At 45.6% G+C, this 24,787-nt stretch overlaps 1 protein-coding gene across 1 annotated transcript in view; it reads right to left on the bottom strand.

Annotated features, from left to right (window-relative positions):
• LOC141121774 (uncharacterized) overlaps positions 1-24,787 on the bottom strand; it is a 144,271-nt gene that overhangs the window by 88,550 nt on the left and 30,934 nt on the right. Inside the window, exons 7-13 of the mRNA XM_073611493.1 lie at positions 23,809-24,324; positions 18,243-18,491; positions 10,276-10,393; positions 10,062-10,159; positions 9,751-9,972; positions 9,465-9,671; positions 9,200-9,341 (exon numbers count right to left, since the gene is read on the bottom strand). Coding sequence (XP_073467594.1) covers positions 9,200-9,341; positions 9,465-9,671; positions 9,751-9,972; positions 10,062-10,159; positions 10,276-10,393; positions 18,243-18,491; positions 23,809-24,324 — 1,552 coding nt within the window. The remainder of the gene's footprint in view (positions 1-9,199; positions 9,342-9,464; positions 9,672-9,750; positions 9,973-10,061; positions 10,160-10,275; positions 10,394-18,242; positions 18,492-23,808; positions 24,325-24,787) is intronic.

Consider the following 24,787-nt stretch of genomic DNA (forward strand, 5'->3'; position numbering starts at 1 on the left):
GACTATGTAATGTACAACACATTGTATAAGATACAACAGTTAGGACTATATAGTATCAGAATTATGTAATGTACAACATAGAGTATATAGTGCAGGGGCCAGGAGTATGTAATGTACAACATAGTTACATAGTAGGTGAGGTTGAAAAAAGACACAAGTCCATCCTATGTGTGTGATTATATGTCAGTACTACATTGTATAGCCCTGTATGTTGCAGTCATTCAGGTGCTTATCTATATAGTTTCTTGAAACTATTGATGCCCCCCGCTAAGACCACCGCCTGTGGAAGGGAATTCCACATCCTTGCCACTCTTACAGTAAAGAACCCTCTACGTAGTTTAAGGTCTTGTGTCGCGAGTCTTGTGGAGCGAGAGAATTATCGTTTTATCTCTGGAATTGATCCCCTTTTTAATGCATGCCAATATTCTCTTTGCTTTGTTAGCAGCAGCTTGGCATTGCCTGCCATTGCTGAGCCTATTGATAAGGTTAAGAACTTTAATCGAGCTTATCTGGTTATCTGCTGCTGTTTCTAATTAGAAACTGTGGATATGCATGCATATAGAAGTAAACACACTCTGAGACACGCTCAGCTCGGTTACTTGTTACACTTCTAATTTTTTCGAGGGCGGTGCTAATGCTTTATACACAAAGATACGTCATTGCTATGTTAGTCTAATAGGTACATCTCATTGGTTAAGATACAAGAGAAATGGAGAGAGTTGATGAGGAAGCTTAACTGTTGCTAGTTCTGTTTTCACTTCCGCATTCTTCTGATGTGTGGGAAGCAGGGGGTATCCGCCATTTTGAAAATCAAGAAACAGAGCTAATCAGTATACTTATATAACGAGTAAGGAGAAAAACATGTATACACATAAGAAAATAGACATTTTCAGATTATTATTATCTACATCACATTCCTTCACAGACCCCCCTAAATTGGCTATTTTCTCTTTTCTGTCCCTCATGCTAAAGGTCCTACTTCGCCTGGCCCATTCTCCTCAGCAACTCTTTTAGGTTTTTTTATCACCTCCGGGACCCCAAATCTACATACTATCTAACTCAGTAGTTTGTTAGCTGTGGTCCTGGCAGTCATGACCACTTCCACTAGGGCGTATTCGAACCAGCCGCTTCTTGGCATTTGAGAGTGATCAATTTGTATCCACTGGAAAGGGGTATAGGGCTTTCACCAGGTGCTTCTTCTGTGCCTTTTCTGTGCATCCTGGGTTACATTTGGTGCAGATAGTGCATGATCTGAAGAAGTTGTTGGTCAGTGGAGTAACTCCTGGTGCTACACTTGTTGATAAGAGAGTTCATAAAAGTCTTTGTCAAGTGGGCAGCTCCATGTGCCCATTGCACCACGGCTGGGTACATACTCCTGGGTAGACAAGGCTTCTTGTTGCACTCGAATAGTCCATCTCTGAGAGTTGCTCCTCTGCGTTTCCAGCTTTCCTTCTTGTCACGGAACGTCCCACACTCCGCTTGAGTGCTTCCATCAGTATACCGCTTCCTAAGTTCTGGAACAGGAGTCCAATGGATCTGGCTATAGGAACCCCCAAGAACTAGACAACACCAGTCTTGGAGTACATCAGGACTGTTTATTATGAATCAAAGTTACAAGACTTTATATGCCGTTGGAACCTCCTCTAACAATACAACTTAACCTAATTAACATAATTAACCATGAGCTAATTAACTAAAAAATTTACCCAGACCAGATGACAGACTTGTGGGTACCGAGCTTCACACAGTAGTATAAACACAATAGCTGCAGCTCCAATAGGAGTCGTCCCGTCTCCTACATTGTATAGAGGACAATGTGATCAGCTCCTTCAATTAACATACATTACCATAAACATCAACACAGGGTTAATTAGAACAAACAACAATGAGTTGAATACCTTTAGAACCTAGACTAAACTTATTTACATTAAACACATGATAGCTGACATCAGACAGGTGAGTGGAGTTGATGACATTAGCATCTCCTCACAGGATGTGTCCCAACAGTATAATTCAGTCTTATCATTCTAATATGGCATATAAAGGGTTCCCAGAGTCTGTGTGTTTTGGGGGGACATGGAGCTAAATCCAAAGTAACACCAACCCCAGGGTCCCCAGGCATACAGCTCACAGAGAGCACCATTCCCCCAAATGCTAGGACCCATAATCGGTGGGCAAGAGGCTTGTGTTCAGTCCCCTCTGTCCTGGTTGAGTCTGTCACACTTCTCATCCCGACTTGCTGCTTCCTGTAATTCTTTCAGATAAACTCTGTCCACTGGGAGAGTTTATAGGGTAAGCATGGGGTGGTCGTCTTTACCACCCTGCTGTCCACTTCCCGTGGACAACTGGCTGTCTGTTTGGCAGCTGAATCGGCTAGATGATTGCCTCGAGCTTCCTTCGAGTTCAGTTTGTCGTGTGCTTTTACTTTCAGAATAGTCACTTGGGTTGGGAGAAGCAAGGCATCTATCAAGTTTTTTATAGCTGAACTGTGTTTCACAGGTGTTCCTGCAGCCGTCAGGCATCCTCTGTCCTTCCAGATAACACCATAATCATGGGCAACGCTGAAAGCATATCTTGAGTCCATATGAATGTTGGCTCTTTTTCCCTCTGCCCATTTACATGCTGTAGTAAGTGCTTGCATCTCTGCCTCCTGTGCAGACATCACTGGTAGTAAGGCTTCAGCTTGTAGAACCGTGTTTTCAGTGGTGACCTGGATTCTGCAGGGGTAATTTACTCACGATGGGGAGATGCGTGGTTTCCATCTGCATTAGTTCGAAGCAGTCATGGGGTGACAAGTCAAGACTCTACTCCTCCTCCTTTCCCCCCTGGAGAAGTGGAGGAAGAGTGGTATGGTTCAGTGTTTGACAACGTAATAGAGTAATGCTGTCCAGTAGGAGGGAACACAGGAGTTTCAAGTGTCTGGTAGTGGACAGGTGTTTCGGCTGGATCTTGGCTGAATATGGCAGCAATGTCATGGAGAGCAAGCAGAACGAGGCAGTGTCTGAGGACCAAGTCCAAAGTTTTGTCAAGCAAGGCTTGTGCAGCAAAGCCAGCTCGCAGACATGATAGGCCTCCTCTTGCTACCGCATCCAGCCGACAGGAATAATATCCCATGGGGCATAGGCGGATGCCGTGTGATTGGGTGAGTACACCTGCAGCATGTCCCAGACGTTTGGATACAAAGAGCTTGAACATTTTTTGTCGTACTCTGGGAGCCCTAGCGCCAGAGATGGTGCGCTCGAGGGCCTCAAAGTTGGATACTACTTCGGGAGACATCTGGAAGGGGTCTGATTGCAGAGCATCAGTAGGGAGGCTTCTGGAATCCATGCTCCGCACTAGGAAATTAGTCCAAGGAAGACATGAAGGGATTTCTGGCCTTGTGGCAGTGGGATGTCAGAGATTACTTTCACCCTGTCTTCAGTGAGGTGTCTTGTCCCATGGGACAAACAGTGTCCAAGGAAAATGACAGATGTTGAGCAGCACTGCAATTTGGGCTTTGAGGCTTTGCAACCCTGGTTGGCAAGATAGCACAACAGGCTTTCTGAGGTGACTGCAACAGGGGGTAAGTCAGCTGCACAGAGGAGAAGGATATCAACATATTGGAGGAGAATCACTTCCGGGTGATCCTCTTGTCATGTGTCAACGATGATAGCCATAGCTTTTACAAACTGGCTTGGAGAGTTCTGTGCCCCTTGTGGCACAACTGTTTAGGTATGTTGACGTTTCTTTCCGTGGATGAATGCATCAAATAGCTGCAGATTGGGCTAACTTTAGGGGGTATTGTGGTTTCCGGGCAATGATGCCGCCCTCTTTGAGCTTGACTGAAACTGGTGGCACCTTTAAGTGACCGTTGTCTTCCGGTCCTGTGGACAATAGGCACGCAGGGATTCTGTCAAGTACTTTCTGCAGTATTGAACTTGGAGTTATTGCTTCATGAAGTGTCATCAGGAGAGGCAGAGAACACAAAGGAGATGAGTCTTCTAAGGATAGGGGAGTATGTAACTTCATCCCCCCTTCAGGCATGTACATGATTGAGGCATGTAGTCTGGACAGAACATCAGCTCCTAGTAGATTCAAGGGACATGTAGAGGACACCACAAATCTGGCAAGCAAATCAGGAAACGTCCCCACTTGGAGTGGCTCAGTAAGTGGACTGGAGCGGGGCACCCCATCCACTCCTACGCAGGAAACGTGTGTGTGCCTTTTCATAGTGGCAGAAGCTTAGATCATCAAAGGCCTGTATGAGTCTAGCATAATACTTCTTCACAGACTCCCCTTTATGTTGGGCAATATCTTGGATTGTGGTGGTCTGATCCCCCAGTTTTTCCTTTGCCCAGTCGTGGAGTTGTGCACAGAACTCCACGCCTGAGATGTAGGAAGTGGCACTTGTCAGGCAGGCATCATTGAAGGCCGCCTGCATGACCAGCCAAAAGACATGTCCTGCTTTGATTTGGCATAGGCTGATCAAGTCTATCCAGGCAGCAGAGTAAGTTTCTTGTATCTGCACTATCCTGCGGTAGAAGGGTATTGGCTGCTTCTCTGGGTCAGGCAGACTTGTTACCAAGGTCGCTGCTCGTGATGGGGTAAAAGCGACACACATCACTGGTGCCCCTTCTGGTAACCGAGACTCTTGTTGGGGTGGGGGCTGGGAAGGGGCACTGGTTCTTACGGTTGCCAGCATATGTTTGAGATTCTCTCGCAACTGTGAGTCCGGAGCCAGATTGGGGGTTAAATCAGTGGGTGGCCTTGCTGCCTGTTGTTGGTCTTCCCACTGGGACGCTTCTTCATCATTAACATATCCGGCCTGTGAATGTGGTGCTTCCATATTGGGGAAGACAGGTGTGTTGTAGGAACCATCCTGGTTTAAAACAGGGAGGGACTGGGTATAGGCTGTGTTTGAGCCTACTGGGTGTACCAAGATGGCCCGCCGGCAGGAAGTGCACTGGGCTGGGCAGAAAGTGAAGGCATGGGTGCACTAAGATGGCCGCCGGGCGTAGTTGTCACAGTGGGTTGTGTTTGGGCTGGAGTGGTGAGAAGGGAGTGGTTGTTAGACGGAGGGCAGGGTTGTCCCTCCCCTCCTCTATTTTTAGGTTTTTGCATAGCGCGGTGGTTCCAGCATATCATCAACTCTGTGATACATAATACAATTGCCAGCATTCTTAACTTCCTTTATCCAATTTTTTTTATCACACAGGATTCCTCCCTGTTTCTTTAGCAACGTAACTTCGCTACTTTGTACAACTTTGTTTACTATTGCAACATCTTCTCTCCTCTTCACAATATCACATTCTTCACAATATCACATGTTAGCATTCCCTTCTCTCTCTCTTTCTATTCTGTTTCTCGGCTGACCTCTCAGCTTGAGAGGAGAATACGGACAACTAATGGGTTAATATTCCTCTTCCACTGCTTTCTTATCAACAAATTCCTAGGGTGGGGGCACATGACACTGCTCTCCTGGCTGTTTCTGTCTGCTCTATCTCTGTAATGTACTTTTAACCTCAGAACAAGCACGTCAGGGCTGGTGGGGAGCAGCGGCTTGTGGCCCAACTGATCCTTCGGGTAGCCGCCTTCTCTCACCTTCACCAATCCCCAACCCCTCTCGTGTAAACCACAAATACACTCAGGACAGGACATTACACCTGCCACTCTTTGAACTGCAAAGTTCCAGCAGCTGAGATAATCCACAGGGGCAAACAGCTCACCTGAAAATCCCGTTTATAGACGTTTGTTACAGGGTTCCTGCCAGGGGCTCACAGCTCACCTGAGACAGGACACACACACACTTGCAACTCTTCTTCAGACTGCGAAGCTCCAGCAGCTAAGATAACCCTCAGAGGTCCTACACTGTCAACCTCGAGTAACCCGTCTATAAATGCTTGCTACAGGATTACATCTCCCCCCAGAGGCAGACAGCTCATCTGAGGGTGAGAACACACACATCTGCAGCTGCACTTTCAGTCTGCTGAGTTGCAGTCCTTCAGGATGACAGACACTGAACAAATAATACAGTCAGCAAAAACCCATCGGCAGGTTCATTAAAACAGCCCCAGGCGAGGAATAATTTACCTGCCTCTAAAACAGTCTCATAGAGCCAACAGAATCGAGCAGCCAACCAAGAGACAAGAAAGTCATACAGTGGTAAGAATATATTTGCTTACCGTACTGTTAGGGCTGTGCAGACCCCCTTTGTTTTCTCGCAGTTTAGCCGCCCGATCCTTCTCGCGGTCTCCCTTCAACTGTAGCCTAGAGCTCCCAGGTTTCGGTACCAGCTGATAAGGTTAAGAACTTCAATCAAGCTCAAGGTTATCTGCTGCTGTTTCTAATTAGAAAGTGTGGATATGCATGCATATAGAAGTAAACACACTATGAGACACGCTCAGCTCGGTTACTTGTTACACTTCTAATTTATTCGAGGGCGGTGCTAATGCTTTATACATAAAGATACGTAATTGCTATGTTAGTCTAAAAGGTACATCTCATTGGTTAAGATACAAGAGAAATGGAGAGAGTTGCTGACAAAGCTTGACTGTTGCTAGTTCTGTTTTCACTTCGGCATTCTTCTGGTGTGTGGGAAGCAGGAGGTATCCGCAATTTTGAAAATCAAGATACAGAGCTAATCTCTATACTTATATAATGAGTAAGGAGTAAAACATGTATACATATAAGAAAATAGACATTTTCAGATTATTATTATCTACATTACATTCCTTCACACTATCATCTACCAAGACCCCCAAGTGCTTTTCCATCCTAGATTCCCCCAGAGGTACTCCCCCCAGTGTATAGATTGCATTCATATTTTTGCCACCCAAATGCATTATTTTACATTTTTCTACATTGAACCTCATTTGCCATGTAGTTGCCCACTCCATTAATTTGTTCAGATCTTTTGCAAGGTTTCCACATCCTGCGGAGAAGTTATTGCCCTGCTTAGCTTAGTATCGTCTGCAAATACAGAGATTGAACTGTTTACCCCATCATCCAGGTCGTTTATGAACAAATAAAATAGGATTGGTCCCAGCACAGAACCCTGGGGGACCCCACTACCCACCCCTGACCATTCCGAGTACTCTCCATTTATCACCACCCTCTAAACTCACCCTTGTAGCCAGTTTTCAATCCATGTACTCACCCTATGGTCCATGCCAACGGACCAACTGTAATTTTTGTACAGTAAAAATTTATGGGGAACTGAGCCAAATGCTTTTGCAAAATCCACGTCTACGGGCCTTCCTTTATCTAGCTGGCAACTCACCTCCTCATAGAAGGTTAGTAGATTGGTTTGGAAAGAACGATTCCTCATAAATCCATGCTGATTACTGCTAATGATACCGTTCTCATTACTAAAATCTTGTATATAGTCCCTTATCATCCCCCTCCAAGAGTTTACATTCTATTGATGTTAGGCTAACTGATCTGTAATTCCCAGGGATGTATTTTGGGCCCTTTTTAAATATTGGTGCTACATTGGCTTTTCTCGAATCAGCTGGTACTATTCCGGTCAGTAGACTGTCTGTAAAAATTAGGAACAATGGTCTGGCAATCACTTGACTGAGTTCCCTAAGTACCCTTGGGTGCAAGCCATCTGGTCCCGGTGATTTATTAATGTTAAGTTTCTCAAGTCTAATTTTAATTCTGTCCTCTGTTAACCATGGAGGTGCTTCCTGTGATGTGTCATGAGGATAAACACTGCAGTTTTGGTTACTGAAGCCCCTGGATTCCCTCATGAAGAGTGAGGAGAAGAATAAATTCAATACCTTCGCCATCTCCCCATCCTTTGTAACCAGATGTCCTTCCTCATTCTTTATGGGGCCAATATGGTCTGTCCTCCCTTTTTTACTGTTTACATATTTCTTGGGTTTTTATTTGCTCTCCTCCGCTATGTCTCTTTCATGTTCTATCTTAGCCGTCCTAATTGCACCCTTACATTTCTTGTTGCATTCTTTATAAAGTCTGAATGCTGATGATGATCCCTCAACCTTGTATTTTTTGAAGGCCTTCTCCTTTGCTTTTATATGCATTTTTACATTGGAGTTAAGCCATCCAGGACTTTTGTTCGCTCTTTTAAATTTAATACCCAATGGGATGCATTGGCTAATGTCCTTATTTAATATGCTCTTAAAGCAAACCCATCTCTCCTCCGTGTTCTTTGTTCCTAAGATTTTATCTCAGTTTATGCCTTCTAGCAAGGTTCGTAGTTTAGGGGAGTTGAATTTTTTGAAATTCAGTGTCTTTGTATTCCCTTTATGTTTCCTATTTGTGTGATTTATACTGAAACTAATTGACCTGTGATCGCTGTTACCTAAATTGCCCCGTATTTCCACATCCGTGATCAGGTCTGTATTGTTGGTAATCAGTAGATCCAGTAATGCTTTATTTCTAGTTGGTGCGTCTACCATCTGACCCATAAAATTGTCCTATAACATAGAGTATATAGTGCAGGGGTCAGGAGTATGTAATGTACAACATAGAGTATATAGTGCAGGGGTCAGGACTATGTAATGTACAACATAGAGTATATAGTGCAGGGCTCAGGCCTATGTAATGTACAACATAGAGAATATAGTGCAGGGGTCAGGCTTATGTAATGTACAACATAGAGTATATAGTGCAGGGGTTAGGAGTATGTAATGTACAATATAGATTATATAGTGCAGGGGTCAGGAGTATGTAATGTACAATATAGAGTATATAGTACAGGGGTCAGGAGTATGTAGTGTACAATATAAATTATACAATGTAAGGGTCAGGACTCATAATATTGGTATTCAGTAATCAGTGGAAGATTAAATGTTTACATAAGACAAGTTGCAGAGGTCCCACACTGCTGCCTCCCATCTCTTGAGACTGCACTCAGGGTCTGAGACTATACAGACATATCCCTCCACCCGCCACAGCCAGCAGACAACAGAGCACGTAATCCTGGAGGAATTGTTATGTCAGAGATCATGCTTATTTCTGAGCATGAGGTAGAAGATCCAAAACACATGCCCAAGGTGCCTAGATAGAGCAACATCTATGGTGAAAATCAACCTTTTGCTGCCAGCTGAACCCCAGAATTTCCATAAATGCAGTCTAGATCTATAAATTGTGTCTGCAGCACAGAGAAGGAAGATTATCACCCAGTCCTTGCCCTACTCTGGACCAATCAGTGAGCAGTATGGGTGGAGGGAGGTATTTAGTGTTAATGACCCACCTGTGCTGATCTCTGTAGGAGTGTCCTCCTCTATAAATGTCCCCGTTATTCCATCCTCCTCCATAGATGGATGATCATCCCTCACATACCTCTCTTCTTCTTCTGATTTAACCTCAAATTCTATATCGATTGGATCTCCACTCTAAATCAAGAAAATTAAAGTGAATATCATCCGTAAACAATAGGATTTATTATTGTCACATCACATAAAAAATCCACACATCATCTCTAGGAGTCCATGTTCTAGATACTCTATCCCACCAACCTTGTAACAGTGAGGGATGGTGTGACCTTCCTGTGTGGAACCCAGGGAATACAGAGGACGGGGACATCTCTCTGGTGGGTTCCTGGTATTAGGTGGCTCCATCATATCCTTGTGTCCTTCTGAAAACTCCTCCATCACTCCATACTCCTCATCCTCCTCTTTATACTCTTCTTTAACATCAATATTTTCATCCCCGAGGTTTCCACTCTGAATATATAATAAAACATTCATTGTAACAATCATGCTGTGTATAAATCAGAACTACCAATAATTGGCAATCATCTACCTGATGATGGTGAGGGATGGTGTGATCTTCCTGTGTGGAATCGCGGGAATACAGAGGATGGGGACATCTCTCTGGAGGGTTTCTGTAGCTGGATGTCTCCACCATGGTGTCCTGGTACAGATCTTTGTGTTCTTTTAGAAACTCCTCTGTCACCCTATCCTCATCATCCTCCTCTTTTATCTCTTCTTTTACTTCAACTTTAGTATCTCTCAGGTTTCCACTCTGAATATATAATAAAAATTATATCAATTGTAACAAGGCAGATAAAGTACAGATCCGATTTATACTATCAGTGATTGTTCCTCATCTACCTGATGATGGTGAGGGATGGGGTGAACTTCCTGTGTGGAATCCCAGGAATACAGAGGATGGGGACATCTCTCTGGTGGGTTCCCATTACTGGATCCATCTGTAGGAAACACACACACTGACTGAATACATTGTTTCTATGTGTTTATCAGATGATGGGGGATCTAGGTGGACCCTCCGTACTGCTCTCTCCTTTACAATAAAGTCTCCTCTTACCCGGTAATGTGAGGGGAGGCTGATTGTCCACCATGATGTCCTTGTAGAGATCCTTGTGTCCTTCTAAATACTCCCACTCCTCCATGGAGAAATAGACAGTGACATCCTGACACCTTATAGGAACCTGACACACACAATGATACAGTCACAATCCAGACACATCCCTTGTCTATTACTGGTAATGTCCCAGAATTCCCAGTACTGCTCACCTTTCCTCGATGATCTCTCTGGTGACTTCTAGAATCTTCTTTTTATTTCTCTATTCTATCAGGGAGGGAGGTAGAGGTGACGTGATGGTCATATGATCTCTAGACTTCACAGGAGGAAAACTCTAGATTTAGAAATCGAATCAAATCAAACATTACAATCAAATGATTCTCAAAAGAATCCTCCTCAGCTTTCCGGTCAGGTCTGTGTTTCATTAATAGTGATAAGAGTGATGTCATGTGACCTCCCAGAATCCACCTCACCTCTCCGGTCAGGTCTGTGTTTTTTTATTAATAGAGATAAGAGTGATGTCATGTGACCTCCCAGAATCCTCCTCACCTCTCCGGCCAGGTCTGTGTTTTTTTATTAATAGAGATAAGAGTGATGTCATGTGACCTCCCAGAATCCTCCTCACCTCTCCGGTCAGGTCTGTCTTAACCACTTGACCACTGGGCACTTAAACCCCCTTCCTAACCAGACCAATTTTCAGCTTTCGGTGCTCTCACATTTTGAATGACAATTACTCAGTCATGCAACACTGTACCTATATGAAATTTTTGTCCTTTTTTTCACACAAATAGAGCTTTCTTTTGGTGGTATTTAATCACCGCTGTTTTTTTAAAATTTTTTGCGCTATAAAAGAAAAAAGACTTCTATAGAAAAATGCATTTTTCTTTGTTTCTGTTATAAAATTTAGCAAATAAGTAATTTTTCTTTATAAATTTTGGCCAAAATTTATACTGCTACATATCTTTGGTAAAAATAAGTACAAATCGGTGTATACTATTTGGTCTTTGTGAAAGTTATAGAGTCCACAAGCCATGGTGCCAATAAATTAATCACACCTGAAGTACTGACGGCCTATCTCATTTCTTGAGACCCTAACATGCCAGAAAAGTACAAATACCCCCCCAAATGACTCCTTTTTGGAAAGAAGACATTCCTAGGTATTTAGTAAGATGCATGGTGAGTTTTTTGAAGTTGTCATTTTTTCCCACAATTCTTTGCAAAATCAAGATTTTTTTTCATTTTTTTTCTTTCACAAAATTGTCATATTAGCAGGTTATTTCTCACACACAGCATATGCATACCACAAATTACACCCCAAAACACATTCTGCTATTACTCCCGAGTATGGCACATGTGTGAGACTTTTACACAGCGTGGCCACATACAGAGGCCCAACATGCAGGGAGCACCTTCAGGCATTCTGGAGCACCCAGGCCAATTCTGACATTTCTCTCCTACATGTAATAATCATCATTTATTTGCTAGAAAATTACATAGAACCCCAAAACATTATATATGTTTTTTAGCAAAGACCCTAGAGAATACATTGGCGTTCGTTGCAACTTTTTATCTCGCACGGTATTTGCGCAACAATTTTTTGAACGCTTTTTTTGGAAAAAAAACAGTTTTGTGCTTTAGAAAAAACAAAACAGTAAAGTTAGCCCAATGGTTTTGCATAATGTGAAACATGAAGTTACGCTGAGTAAATAGGTACCTAACATGTCACCCTTCAAAATTGCACACACTCGTGGAATGGCACCAAACTTCGCTACTTAAAAATCCCCATAGGCGACGCTTTAAAATTTTTTACTGGTTACATGTTGTGAGTTACAGAGGAGGTCTAGGGCCAAAATTATTGCTCTTGCTCTAACGTTCGCAGCGATACCTCACACGTGTGGTTTGAACACCGTTTTCATATGTGGGCGGGACTTACATATGCGTTCACTTCTGCATGCAAGCACACGGGGACAGGGGCGCTTTAAAAATTTTCTTTTTTTTTTCTTGTTCATTTTACTTTATTTATTTTAGTTTAACACAATCAAGCAGTGGAACAGCCGCTATTTTCATTCTTATGGTGTAGGGAATTGCCGGCTGAAAAAGCTGATATCTGAATGATGCCTGTAGCTTCATGCATCATTCAGATATCCCCGCACAAAGTAAAGGACGTCATATGATGGCCGGCGGGAGGGAAGTGTTTAAAACGCATTTTTTTTTAACACAAAGTTGTCAATTTATACAATATTTCTAACACATAGCATGTACATACCAAAAATGACACCCCAAAATAGATTCTCCTACTCCTCCTGAGTACGGCGATACCACATGTGTGAGACTTCCACAGCCTGGCCACATACAGAGGCCGAGTACAGCTGAGCATGGCTGAGCATGGCAGAGTATGGCCGAGCATGGCTGGGTATGGCTGGGTATCGCGAGTATGGCTGGGCATCACCGAGTATTGCAGAGAAAGGGACTAAAGGGACTCCTCCTATAACTCAGGTGGACACCGATTAGAAGCACTGGTGAGGGATGATGTAGTACTCTATCCCAAGGGGTCTGGTCAGGACCCAAACAACAGACAAATAAAGACTTGGGGGGCACACCCTAACTATGCATCACATTAAGGATGGTGCTGCTATAAGACCATACAAACAGAACAAAATATTACAACGCACACATACAAAAATGTCATTTAAAATCCTACAAGGCTATTTAAACACCTGAACATAATAAGCAAATATGGGGATTTGAGCCAGATGGAGGGACATTGGGATGAGGAGCTATGAGGTCAATGTGATGTCATAGGACATATAGACTCTGCATGGAGGGACATTGGGAGGAGGAGCTGTGAGGTCAGTGTAATGTCATAGGACATATAGACTCTGGGTGGAGGGACATTGGGAGGAGGAGCTGTGAGGTCAGTGTGAGGTCATAGGACATATAGACTCTGGATGGAGGGACATTGGGAGGAGGAGCTGTGAGGTCAGTGTGATGTCATAGGACATATAGACCCTGAATGGAGGGACATTGGTCGGAGGAGCTGTGAGGTTAGTGTGATGTCATAGGACATATAGACTCTGGATGGAGGGACATTGGGAGGAGGAGCTGTGAGGTCAGTGTGATGTCATAGGACATATAGACTCTGGATGGGTGGACATTTGGATGGGAAGATTTGAGGGGCCCTCTATATGAGGCTCCCATGCAAACCAAATCATTGTTCCTGGGTGTGTCCTACCTCTCCTAAACTGAAGAGTGAACTTTGACCTTTACCATACAGAAATCTGTCAGGAATTTGTAAAAGTAAGCTCTCATGTGATCAGGTGACGTGCGGAGGAACGGAGTGTAAATAGCAGAATTTTCTCCAGAGCTCCTAATGGTGGGGATAGATTTCGCTGAGTTCTGGTGCCAAGTTTCCACCCCCCCAGGATCCCTGCAGGTGTGGAGAAAAGCTGTGTAAGAGGATATGGAGGAGAGATGAGGAGGAGATCCAGGAATCAGGATAAAGGTCAGGACAAGCAACAGACAAGCGCATCCAAGAGATGAAGCCGGGGTCACTACACAGAAAATCAATCCAAGGAAACAACAGGCAGGACGAGGAATAGCAAGAAGGAGCTCAGAGACAAATGAGAATATTGCTCAGGCAATGGGAGATCATCTCAGCATGACTTACATAATGAAGGAGATGAGGGGGAGGGGAGGAAGTCACTTAAGGTGGGGCTTGACAAATTTGCTTTGAATCTAGGAGCCAGCTAAAAAAGTTAGGAGAGTTTTTAAGGGAAGTGTAGGTTATGGGGGCAGGGCAAGTAATTTGCGAGGAGCAGAACACAGCACTTGGGGTGCAAGGGTGCAGGACATGTGCTGTGTGCAGAATGCAGGACATGTGGTGTAAAGTGCAGAATGCAGGACATGGGGTGTAGGGTGCAGAATGCAGGACATGGGGTTCCGGGTACCAGAGAAAGGGTGTAGGTCACCACAGGACATGAGATGCAGGGGAAGGGTACAGTGTGCAGAATGCAGGACATAGTTACATAGTAGGTAAGGTTGAATAAAGACAATAGTTCATCCAGTCCGACCTGTGTAGGTGCACGTGTGTCAGTGTCAATAATCATTTCCCATATCCAGATGCACATCCAAGAGTCTCTTAAAAATATCAATACTCCCCACAGCCACCACCACTTGTGGAAGAGAGTTCCACATTCTTACCTCCCTGACAGTGAAAAAAACCCCTACGCAGCTTAAGGTTAAACCTATTCTCTTCCAATCACATTGTGTGTCCCCGTGTCCTCTCACACCCCCTGAGATTGAATAGCTTTTTTCCTATGCTGGGATCAACACTGAGATATTTGTAAATAGCTATCATATCTCCCCCCCAAGTGTCTTTTCTCCAGCGAGAATAAATTTAGCGCTTGTGTCGTTCCTCATAGTTGAGGTTCTCCAGCCTCCTAATTACTTCAGTTCCCTTTCTTTGGACTCTCTCCAGCTCCAGCACATCCCTTCTGAGGACTGGTGACCAAAACTGGAAGGAATACTCCAGATGTGGCCTGACCAGAGTTTTATAAATTGGTAGAATTATAGTTTTATCTCTGGAGAAAATGACCAGTTTCACTTATCGGTAACAGTGTTTCTGGGAAGTCTTCCAGGACGGCACCCTGAGAGATAACTGGTCCCACCTGACAAGAAACACAAATCAAAGAAGAGGTCAAAAACGCCCGCCCCTCCCTGCGCTCCTTAGTTGTGAAAAAGTATTAACTCACACCAGTGCACAAAAGTGAGAACCACCCCAAATGTTCATACAACACCAACACACAAAAAACGGGGGGGGGGGGGGGGGGAAGTAGGCCTGCCGCCCTGGAAGACTTCCCAGAAACAAAGTTACCGGTAAGTGTAACTGGTCATTTTCTCAAGTTGTCCTCCAGGGCAGCAACCTGAGAGAAGAGCAAGTAGCTCAGCCCTACCTTAGGGCGAGACAACAGCCTGTAGAACCTTTCTACCGAATGCCAAATCCTGAGGTGACAGCAGTTCCACCCTGTAGTGCCTCAGAAAAGTGTTCTGGCTTCTCCACGTAGCTGCTCTGCAGATCTGTTTTAACGATGCTCCAGCCCTTTCTGCCCAAGAGGTCGCCAGAGACCATGTAGAGTGTGCGTTAAGGCTAGTGGGAACCGCTTTACCAGCCTGCTCATAGGCTACGGAAATGGTCTGCCTAATCCACCTTGCTTTGATTGCTTTTGATGCTTGCTGACCCTTCTTATGGCTGCAAAAACCAACTAATAAGTGACTGGACCTTCTAAAATCCTTCACTCTCTCTAAATAAACTAACAGACACCATCAGACATCTAAACAATAAAATGAACTTTCCTTCTTGTTCTGAGGATTGGCACAAAACAAAGGAAGGACGATCTCCTGAGGCCACCTTTCGAACAGGTACAGGGGATCCTGCCGGAGGATAATCCTGTCTTCAAATAATAAGAAAAAGGGCTCTCTTACAGACAGAGCCTGGAGATCACCTATCCTCCTGGCTTTTGTAATGACCAGCAGGAAGGTTGTCTTAAGGGCAAGTAATTTAAGCGGGATATGAGCCAAGGGCTCGAACGGTGCCTTGGTCAGGGCTCCGAGGATAGGATAAGATCCTATACTGGAAATTGGTTAATTTGCACTGGGGACATCCTCTTCCTAGCCAACAAAAATCTCTTGATCAGTAGGTTCAGTGCCAGTCTCCTGTCCAAAAAACTGGACAAGGCTGCCACCTGGACCCTGAGCGCCTTAGTAGCTAGACCCTGATTTGCACCATCCTGGAGGAAATCCAGGATTGCAGGGATCTTCTGCTGGGAAGTCCCCCTCGCCTGACACCAATGCGAGAAGACTCCCCAGAATTTGGTGTAAATACGCCTGGTAACTGGCTTCCTACTCTGTAACAGGGTGTCAATTACTCACTCTGAACACCCCCTCTGCCGCAGGCTCTCCCTTTCAAGAGCCAAGCCGCTAGCTTGAAGAAACCAGGGTTTGGGTAGCAGACTGGACCCTGTAGGAGAAGGTCCTGCCGCTCCGGAAGATGCTGTGGAGGGGACATGAATCAATTTCCCAGGGTAGTGAACCAGGTCCTCTTGGGCCACCAGGGAGCGATTAAAATCAGTCTGCCCTCGGACTGACTCAGCTTCTGCACTATCTTTGGAATCAGAGCCAAGGGGAAAGGCATAGGCCAAGTGGAAGTCCCAGTCTTGGGCCAACGCGTCCATCCCCTCTGATCCTTTCTCCCTGGACAGTGAAAAGAACATCTTCACCTTCCTGTTCCCTCTGAAGAGATCTATCTCCAGTCTGCCAACCCCTTTATATGCACTGCTGAAATTGAGGGGATCCTCTGTTCCGCCCACTCCAGCCCAAAAGAGCGCTGGACCTGGTACCCCCCCGGTGATTCAGGAAGGCCAATGTGTTTGAATTGACAGAAAGGATCTGAACCTTGACCACCAAGAGCTCCCAGAAGTTGGAGGACAAGCCCCTCTGAACTTGGTTCCAGACACCCTGGGCCCCACAGTTCTTCCAGATGGGCCCCTCCAATCCCCCCCAACCCCAGGCACTGGCATCAGTCTTCACCCTGAGAGGTTGGAGCTGAGCCCAGAGGTGACCCTCCCCCAACCTCTGAGGATTGAGCCACCACTGTAAAGACTCCTTTACCCCTCCGGGAATGGAGACCTTTTCGTCTAAGGTTCCCCTTTTCCATCTCAGGAGGATAGGAGGAACTGCTGGAGAGTCCTGGAGTGGAGCCCAGGGCACCGCTGGAATACAAGCTGTCAATAACCCGAGGACTCTCATAACTCCTCTGAAGGAGACCTTCTCTGCCTCTAGGAGGGACGAGACTGCAGCTATCGGGCCCTCTACTTTCCCCGGGGGCAACACGAGCTTCTGTGCCGCTGAATCTACCAGGAACCTTAGGTAAACCTTGGACTGCGCCGGAGTCAGAGAGGATTTTTCCTGGCTGATTAACCACCCCAGGGACTCCAAGGTACTTACTAATTTGTCCAGGTCAGACAGTAAGGGATTGCGACTCTGGTTGTAAACCAAAAAAGTCATCCAGATAGGGGATCAGCACTATCCCTTGGAGATGGAGGTACAAAGCCACCCCTGCAAGGATCTTTGTGAAAACTCTCAGGCTGGCTGCCAGCTCAAAGTGTAGGGCGCAAAACTGCCAATGCTCCACGCCCTAACCCGAGAGAATCGCAAACCGTAGAAATTCCTGGTGCCCTGGGACAATGGGGACGTGAAGATAGGCATCTTTTAGGTCTACCGTGACCATAAACACCTCCTTCAGAAGTTGCTTCCTGACTTCTTGTACTGTAGGAACCTGTTTAGCCTTCTTAAATTTATTATAAGGCGGTACTTTCCCAAGGGCTTTGGGACCACAAAGATATGAGAATAAAACTCTCGGCCGCGTTGCTCTACTGGGACAGGTACTATAAAACCCTGCTCTGCCAGCTGCCTAAAGCTCTGAAGAAGACCCACCGCTTTCTGCTGATCCCTGGGTAGGTGGGTTAGAAGGAAGCTTGGATAAAGTGAGGAGTGTAGTTCCAAACTGTGGCCCTCTCTTATTATCTGCAGGATGTGGGGGCTTTGAGTGATCATTTCCCATTGAGTGACAAAGTGAGAGAGCCCCCCCCACCCTGACGTCACTTGGTATCTTTGTCATCTTTTTTGCTTGCCCTTACCAACTCCTCATTTCTTGCCTTCCTTCTTAACCCTGAATCGGTTCTTAACCTGGGGGCCTCGCAAAAAAATCTTCCCCTATCTTTCTTAGGCTTTACAGGAAACTTCTCTGTAGACCTAGAAAGGGCCTGGTCCAACCCAGAACCAAAGAGTAGGGAACCCCCAAAAGGTAGACCACACAAACGTGTCTTAGATGTGTTGTCCCCAACCCAGGTCTTAACCCACAAGGCCCTCCTTGTAGAATTCAGAAAAGCCGCAGACTTAGTAGTCGCACGTACTGCCATGGCTCTACCAATCACCTCCAAGGAGTCCAAGACTTGTTTGGACTTGGAAGTTCGCGACACATGGTCCATCAACTTTGTGACCCACATGTCTGCGTTCCTGGCCACACAGGCCAATGCCAAGGCTTGACTCATGGCCACAGCATTGGCCTCCCAGGCCCTGCGCAGAAGGGTCTCGGACCGTCGGTCCATTTGGTCCCTGATATTGCCTGCATCCTCGAAGGAGAGGTCAGATTGTTTGGACACCTGTGCTAGGGAAGCATCTAGTCTGAGTGTCTTAAAAAATCTTTCCTCCTCTTCCTCCTTGAAGGGACACCTGCGTTTTCATTTCTTAAATTTTAAGAGCTTCCTCTCAGGCTCCTTCCATTCTCTCAGAATGATGTCTTTGAGGGCCTGGTGGATTGGGAGAACCCTGGATTGGGGTTTAACCAGGCCTCTATACATCCTGTACTGGGCAGAAGACAAAGCTCTTGGATCTCTTCTGACGCACACACTGCTCAAAGGAGACCCTCCATATCATCTGCGGAAAAGATGTGTCTGCCTGGTCTGGAGTCCTCTTCCTCTTCTTGGCTGTCCTCTATTTCCTCCCCCTCATCAGAAAAGCTCAGATCGGAGACCTCTGTCTCCTCCTCCTCAGAGTCCTGAGAGGGCAGTGAACGCAGGGGTTCGGGGTGTCTAAATCTATCATCTACTAGGACCCCCAGGTCCTTTTCCATCCTAGATTCCCCCAGAGGTTCTCCCCCCAGTCTATAGATTGCATTCAGATTTTTACCAACCAAATGCATTATTTTACATTTTTCTACATTGAACCTCATTTGCCATGTAGTTGCCCACCCCATTAATTTGTTCAGATCTTTTTGCAAGGTTTCCACATCCTGAGGAGAAGTTATTGCCCTGCCTAGCTTAGTATAATCCACAAATACAGAGATTGAACTGTTTACCACATCCTCCATGTAATTTAAAAATAAATTAAATAGGATTGGTCCCAGCACAGAACCCTGGGGGACCCCACTACCCACCCCCGACCATTCCCCATTTATCACCACCCTCTGAACTCGCCCTTGTAGCCAGTTTTCAATCCATGTACTCACCCTACGGTCCATGCCAACGGACCTTATTTTGTACAGTAAACGTTTATGGGGAACTGTGTCAAATGCTTTTGCAAAATCCAGATACACCACGTCTACAGGCCTTCCTTTATCTAGATGGCAACTCACCTCCTCATAGAAGGTTAATAGATTTGTTTGGCAAGAACGATTCTTCATGAATCCAATGATAATGATACTGTTCTCATTACTAAAATCTTGTATATAGTCTCTTATCATCCCCTCCAAGAGTTTACATACTATTGACCATAAATTATCATCATCAGGTGACCATAGATACATGGAAATTTAGCTGGTTCAGCAGGGATCGGTCACATTTCCATCCATGTGTGGTCACTGTCAGATAAAAGTCACTCGATCAGCGGCTGCAGCCAATAGCTTCATCATTGATCTGTGTATTCTGAGAGCGGAGGAGCGCCCCCCATTGTCAGAATACAATAGTGCAGCGGGGAGGATTCCCCCATCCCCCTCCAATGTGTGGATGAGGGAATTGCTTCAGTTTTTTTCCTCTCATCCCACTGGATGAACGATAAAACTGAACCATGTATGGCCAGCTTTGGAAGGAAGATATATTCATCATCAACTGATCCCCCTGAAGGGGTTAATCTCTGTATTACCTCCTCTGCCGCCAAATCCAGCAACGTTTTCTATCCACACCTTTTGGAATGTCCTGTGTACCTGACATCACTTCCTGTCTGTATCTGACATCACTTCCGGTCTGTATTCCATAGAGACTTTTTTACTGGGTAGAGGTGAGATCACCACCTTGTGGAACTCAGAGGAACTGCAGCTGAAGAAACGTCTTGTAGAGTGAACACGGCTATTTCAAGTGTTATTATTATTTTATACAGTATTTATTTAACACCAACAGTTTACGCAGCGCTTTACAGTATAGAAATGAAGACACTGCAAGCTGTTTGAGGAGTTATATTGAATTGTATAACAGGAACAGCAAACACAGAACAGGAAACAGGAAGTACAAGCAATGCAATATTACTATAGAGTATATTACCATAGAGTCCCTGTATTTGTATAAGAACTCCATAACATCTCCCTTTTTTTTACATTCAATCTAAAAATGTGTAAACAATCTAAAAACAGATTGTGAACAGTATTAAACATAACATACTGTGTTACTGGTAGATACACTACAGACAGTCTATTTGGTGGTCTTGAAACTCGAACTCTGCGCAAGGCCACAGTGATTTTGCCTGGGGAATGCTGTTCAACTCCTGAAGATGTTGAAGAGCTGCTGTCTTTCCTGGCTGATGTGTTTGGTACAGAAGAACCTACTGGTATATGTGGCTTCATTATGTCATCCTCGTGGTATCCTTCAGATATGACCAAAGTATTGTCTCTGCCTTGCTTATGTGGTCCAGTAGGATACGGGGCATTGTAGGTCTAGAGGCATTGTAGGACAAGGGGCATTGTAGGACTAGGAGCATTGTAGGTCTAGGGACATTGTAGGACTAGGGGCATTGTAGGACTAGGGTCATTGTAGGTCTAGGGACATTGTAGGACTAGGGGCATTGTAGGTCTAGGGACATTGTAGGACTAGGGACATTGTAGGTCTAGAGGCATTGTAGGACAAGGGGCATTGGAGGACAAGGGGCGTTGTAGGTCCAAGGAAATTGTAGTACTGGGGGCATTGTAGGTCTAGGGACATTGTATGACTAGGGGCATTGTAGGTCTAGGGACATTGTAGGACTAGGGGCATTGTAGGACAAGGGGCATTGTAGGACTAGGGGCATTGTAGGACAAGGGGCATTGTAGGTTTAGGGACATTGTAGGTCTAGAGGTATTGTAGGACAAGGGGCATTGTATGACTAGGGGCATTGTAGGACAAGGGGCATTGTAGGTCTAGGGACATTGTAGTTCTAGGGGCATTGTAGGACAAGGGACATTGTAGGACTTGGGGCATTTTAGGTCTAGGGACATTGTAGGACTAGGGGCATTGTAGGTCTAGGGACATTGTAGGTCTAGGGGCATTGTAGGACAAGGGGCATTGTAGGACAAGGGGCATTGTAGGTGTAGGGACATTGTAGTTCTAGGGGCATTGTAGGACAAGGGACATTGTAGGACTTGGGGAATTTTAGGTCTAGGGACATTGTAGGACTAGGGGCATTGTAGGACAAGGGGCATTGTAGGACTAGGGGCATTGTAGGACAAGGGGCATTGTAGGTCTAGGGACATTGTAGGTCTAGAGGTATTGTAGGACAAGGGGCATTGTAGGACTAGGGGCATTGAAGGACAAGGGGCATTGTAGGTCTAGGGACATTGTAGGTCTAGAGGCATTGTAGGACAAGGGGCATTGTAAGATTAGGGTCATTGTAGGACAAGGGGCATTGTAGGTCTAGGGACATTGTAGGACTAGGGACATTGTAGGACTAGGGGCATTGTAGGACAAGGGGCATTGTAGGTCTAGGGATAATGTAGGACTAGGAACATTGTAGGACTAGGGGCATAGTAGGACTAGGGGCATTGTAGGTCTAGGGACATTGTAGGACAAGGCACATTGTAGGACTAGGGGCATTGTAGGTCTAGGGACATTGTAGGACAAGGGACTTTGTAGGACTAGGGGCTATGAGCGCCTTAGGAGGATCATGTGCACAATGCTCATCAGCTAGGGGCATTGTAGGACTAGGGGCATTGTAGGTATAGGGACATTGTAGGACAAGGGGCATTGTAGGTATAGGGACATTGTAGGACAAGGGACATTGTAGGACTTGGGGCATTGTAGGACTAGGGACATTGTAGGTCTAGAGGCATTGTAGGACAAGGGGCATTGGAGGACAAGGGGCGTTGTAGGTCCAAGGAAATTGTAGTACTGGGGGCATTGTAGGTCTAGGGACATTGTATGACTAGGGGCATTGTAGGTCTAGGGACATTGTAGGTCTAGAGGCATTGTAGGACAAGGGGCATTGTAGGACTAGGGGCATTGTAGGACAAGGGGCATTGTAGGTCTAGGGACATTGTAGGTCTAGAGGCATTGTAGGACAAGGGGCATTGTAGGTCTAGGGACATTGTAGGTCTAGGGGCATTGTAGGACAAGGGACATTGTAGGTCTAGAGGCATTGTAGGACAAGGGGCATTGTATGACTAGGGGCATTGTAGGACAAGGGGCATTGTAGGTCTAGGGACATTGTAGTTCTAGGGGCATTGTAGGACAAGGGACATTGTAGGACTTGGGGCATTTTAGGTCTAGGGACATTGTAGGACTAGGGGCATTGTAGGTCTAGGGACATTGTAGGTCTAGGGGCATTGTAGGACAAGGGGCATTGTAGGACTAGGGGCATTGTAGGACAAGGGGCATTGTAGGTGTAGGGACATTGTAGTTCTAGGGGCATTGTAGGACAAGGGATATTGTAGGACTTGGGGAATTTTAGGTCTAGGGACATTGTAGGACTAGGGGCATTGTAGGACAAGGGGCATTGTAGGACTAGGGGCATTGTAGGACAAGGGGCATTGTAGGTCTAGGGACATTGTAGGTCTAGAGGTATTGTAGGACAAGGGGCATTGTAGGACTAGGGGCATTGAAGGACAAGGGGCATTGTAGGTCTAGGGACATTGTAGGTCTAGAGGCATTGTAGGACAAGGGGCATTGTAAGACTAGGGTCATTGTAGGACAAGGGGCATTGTAGGTCTAGGGACATTGTAGGACTAGGGACATTGTAGGACTAGGGGCATTGTAGGACAAGGGGCATTGTAGGTCTAGGGATAATGTAGGACTAGGAACATTGTAGGACTAGGGGCATAGTAGGACTAGGGGCATTGTAGGTCTAGGGACATTGTAGGACAAGGCACATTGTAGGACTAGGGGCATTGTAGGTCTAGGGACATTGTAGGACAAGGGACTTTGTAGGACTAGGGGCTATGAGCGCCTTAGAAGGATCATGTGCACAATGCTCATCAGCTAGGGGCATTGTAGGACTAGGGGCATTGTAGGTATAGGGACATTGTAGGACAAGGGACATTGTAGGACTTGGGGCATTGTAGGTCTAGGGACATTGTAGGTCTAGAGGCATTGTAGGACAATGGGCATTGTAAGACTAGGGGCATTGTAGGAAAAGGGGCATTGTAGGTCTAGGGACATTGTAGGTCTAGAGGCATGGTAGGACAAGGGGCATTGTAGGACTAGGGGCATTGAAGGATAAGGGACATTGTAGGTCTAGAGGCATTGAAGGATAAGGGACATTGTAGGTCTAGAGGCATTGTAGGACAAGGGGCATTGTAAGACTAGGGGAATTGTAGGACAACGGGCATTGTAAGTCTAGGGACATTGTAGGACTAGGGACATTGTAGGACTAGGGGCATTGTAGGACAAGGGGCATTGTAGGTCTAGGGATATTGTAGGACTAGAAACATTGTAGGACTAGGGTCATTGAAGGACTAGGGGCATTGTAGGTCTAGGGACATTGTAGGACAAGGGACATTGTAGGACTAGGGGCTTTGAGCACCTTAGGAGGATCATGTGCACAATGCTCATAGGCTTGTGCTATGAGTTGTTCTGCCACTCGCAGGTCCACTCGCTTGCGGTGGTAGAGATTGCCTTCCACATCCACAAGATATGAGTGAGGAGCAACTCTCTGAACAGAGGTGCCCAGTCTCCAGTGACCAGTCCTGTCGCCAGGCAGCAGCTTCATATGGATTGACTCTCCAGTTCTTAGCTCAGGTAAGTCTTTGGCAGACACATCAAATGTCAGTTTGGAGATCTGTTTTCTATGACAGACTTTCTCCAGTACACCTGTAACCACACAAGGTTCAAGCAATTTGTTTGCCTCAGGTAATGAAGTCTTCAGTTTCCTTGACATCAAGCGCTGTGCAGGACTACTGTCCATGCCTTTGGCTGGGGTGTTCCTCCAATGTAGAATGGCTTTCCACGGGTCATTACCATCATATTGGGACTTTTTGCAAAGATTCTTTACTATATTTACAGCTGATTCTGCTTTGCCATAAGATCTGTAGAGAACTGTCTGAATTGCTCACATGCAAATTGAGGTGTATTATCCTAGATTACTCTGTCCGGCAGGCCATAACGTGCAAACTGTACTTCACAACGCTTGATTGTAGTTTCAGCAGACAGATCAGGAAGATGCTCAATCTCTCAAAAACCAGAATAGTGATCCACAATCAGTAGAAAATTTTGCCCGGCATAATTCAGTAACTCCATACTTACAATTTGCCAAGGCCAGGTGGGCAGCACATGTGACATTATGGGTTCTTTCTGTTGTGCCTGTGCATATTCATTGCATGCTGAGCAAAGGCTAACAAAGTCTCTAATCTCATTTTACATGTTGGGCCAATATAAGGTATCTCGTGCCTGCCTATAGCATGCTTCTCCACCAATGTGACTGGCATGAATGCGTGTCTCCGATCTAAGAGATTTAGGAATGATGACTCTTGGCCCCTTGTAAAATATGCCATCCTGAATGTCAA

Source organism: Aquarana catesbeiana, unplaced genomic scaffold (assembly GCF_042186555.1).
Source record: "Aquarana catesbeiana isolate 2022-GZ unplaced genomic scaffold, ASM4218655v1 unanchor229, whole genome shotgun sequence".
NCBI lineage: Eukaryota > Metazoa > Chordata > Amphibia > Anura > Ranidae > Aquarana > Aquarana catesbeiana.